At 26.1% G+C, this 3041-nt stretch overlaps 1 protein-coding gene across 1 annotated transcript in view; it reads left to right on the forward strand.

Moving 5' to 3' along the window:
- Nucleotides 1–556: 556 nt before the first annotated feature.
- The window catches only part of LOC122634712 (trissin receptor-like), a 13714-nt gene continuing 11229 nt past the window's right edge, over nt 557–3041 (forward strand). Inside the window, exon 1 of the mRNA XM_043823919.1 lies at nt 557–606. Within this exon, the coding sequence (XP_043679854.1) occupies nt 557–606 (50 nt within the window). The remainder of the gene's footprint in view (nt 607–3041) is intronic.

A 3041-nucleotide genomic window follows, 5' to 3' on the forward strand; every position in this document is an offset into this window, starting at 1 on the left:
TAAAACGTTGATACAATGAGATTAGTATAATTAGAAGATAACGGTAGCGATAACAGGTCAATTTGATTACGATCCATGTCTCTCATGGGAGATCGTTGTATTAATCATTCGATATAGTTTTTTTTTATCGGAACGTGCTGGGAGATGCTGTGACGTGTCTCTTATCATCTTGTTTTATATCGGGATCGTTGAAAGAAAAAGTAAATTTATCACTCGAAGAAGAGAGACATAGAATAACAATAATAATAGTAATATTAGTTAAGGGAGAAAACAAGAAGACAAAGAAAATATCGATAGGGATTAGTTTGAATCCAAGTTTGACGTGTTAAATAAATGATATATTATTACGAAGATTTAATTGAAGAAATGAAAATATGTTAGAAAAAAAAGTAGTTTTCCTATATTTTGTGCTATAATATATTATTCTATAATACGAATAGAAACGATCGCGATTTATTTTGTAGATTTATAGTTTTGAAAAATTTCTAGAGCTTTTTGGCGGTGCAAAGTGGATTTTAGTAGGAAGAAGTTCGTGGATTTTTAAATGAAAGAAATTATGGCTGTCAATGAATCGATGATTTTATTTGAGGAGGATACGTTGGAAAGGTAACATTTTTTGTAGATAAAATTTTATAATTTAATGTTTTTTTTATTTTTCTTTTTCTTTTATCGTCCATAATTAAAAAGGAAAATAAGAGACACATTAAATAATAAAATTTTAGATTAAAAAAAATATATATATATATATGGACGGTAAAAGAGAAAGGATTATACATATATATATACATATCCGTATTAAATCACTTTTGTATGTTCATATATCGCATGGATTAGTATAAAAAAAAATTCATATTTATCGTGAAATGCATATTTCGTTATCTAAATGAAGATACGATCGGATAAAATATTTCAGATAAAATTCCCATGTCATTTTCATTATCGTTTATGTAATAGGGCACAAGAAAAAAAAAAAAAAGTAGAGATTGATTTAATCCTTTTTTACGAATTTGCGTTTATAGGTCACAAGTATTGATGACAGATACATTTAAAAAAAATTTTTATCATCGATCGCTATGTTTTACATGCACATGTAGAAACAATTTTTCTTTATTGCTATATCATTTTTCTTTTTATTACAAAGAGAATGATAAGATTGATCGAAAGGAAAGTTTTTCCTTCCAAAGTGAACTAAGAAATAGTTATTAACTATGTCACTAGTATACCCAGATACATTGAAAGACACGGACGAATAAAATCGCTTAATCGGTTTAGTTAAATTCGATAGAGTATCGTCACTAATGAAACATGTTTCTAATTAAATGTTAATTCGATTTAAATTCTACCTTTCTTTTTCTCTTCTACTTCTTACAGATACGAATAGAAAATATAAACTATTAGAATCGATTGATTAGTTTCATTATATTCGATAAAGCATAATCTCTAATCTTTCTTTCTAATCGATCGTTAATTCGAGTAGAATTCTTTTTTTTTTTCCTTATTTCGTTTTCATAATATATATATATACTTAAGTATGTACGTATATATCTGATATTACTTTTCATATGACAAGTACAAAAAGCATTGTGAGAAGAAAACTAGCTGAGAAAGGTAAGAATTTTCGTAGAAATGTAAGAATGTAGACACTATTATACAATACAAAACAAGATCGAGTTTTCTTACTTTCTTGGCTCAGAGAGTTTAATTCAAACTTTCACTTACATTGTTTTGATTTCTTGGCCTATGCATAAAAGAGCTTTTGCGATAAGTCTTCTGCACAGATCAAAAAAAAAAAAAAAAAAAGAGAGAGAGAAAGAAAAAGAAACAGAAAAAAAAGTAAAAAGAAAAGTATCATTTATATACCGTAAAAGCTTCGTTCGTTTCTATAACCGAATTGGATAGAATTCTAGTCACGGTAGGAATCTACGAACTTGACCAATCTATTCGTCACCCATTCGTTTACATTTCCATCGACTCGTATCTCTTCAAAATTTTCATTTCTTTTTTTCAGAATAAACGATTTTCACGTTTCTTCTGAATCTGTCATATTCTTCTCTCCCTTTCTTTCTCTTTTTTTAATCTTTTATTTTGATCGAAACAAAGTAAATATGATAACAACGTTTTTTTTTTCTTAATTCTTTTGTAATACATCATATCATACATACATCATTCATAATTGTAACATAACATATTATTTGGTTATAATAATTATAGTATAATTATATATATATATATATATATCAATTAATTATTGATTGTTTATAATAAAATATACAATTTTATTTATAAGAACTCATCTGATAATAATTGTTACATTTTGTTTAATTCGATATTAAATAATATAGGTATATTTCGAATGTCAATGTTATAGGATATTAAATAAAATTGTAAATGATCAGTTTGATATAAATTGATAAGAAAAAAGAGTAAGACTAGATCCATGATCTCGTTACTAGTTTTAACTTCGTCAATATATTTAAGATCGTTCTTGAATTACGACCGTGAACTCTTTCTAATGTTTATTCTCGAAAAAGAGAAGACGAAAACTTAAAAAAGAAATAAATAAAAACAAAACTTTTACATTGTATATTAAGTTGGATAAGTGATTATCGAATAGATGGATCAATTCCTCTCTCTCTCTCTCTCACTCTCTCTCTCACTCTCTCTCTCTCACTCTCTCTCTCTCTCGCTTACTCATTCTCTTCCTTTTTCTCTCTCTTTTTTAGTCACTTTAAGTTCGTAAATAACTATTTTTAGTTTGTGTTCAGAAAAGTTTGAACGGAGGATACAAAATCTTTCTTTTTTGATTTTATGACTTATAAAAGAAAGTTAGAAAAAATGTGTTGAAAAAGTTCTCATTATTAATTCATGTATTTTATGTAAATGACATAAAATTTACATAATAATAGTAAAAGTTTTCATGATTTCGTTATTATTCTATTATTACTCAAGTTCTTGTTACGAAGGAAAAGAAAAAATTCAATTTTGACAATTATTAACAAAATCGATTTTATTATCATAATATTACTGCAATATTTAAATAA

This window comes from Vespula pensylvanica, chromosome 15, assembly GCF_014466175.1.
Source record: "Vespula pensylvanica isolate Volc-1 chromosome 15, ASM1446617v1, whole genome shotgun sequence".
NCBI lineage: Eukaryota > Metazoa > Arthropoda > Insecta > Hymenoptera > Vespidae > Vespula > Vespula pensylvanica.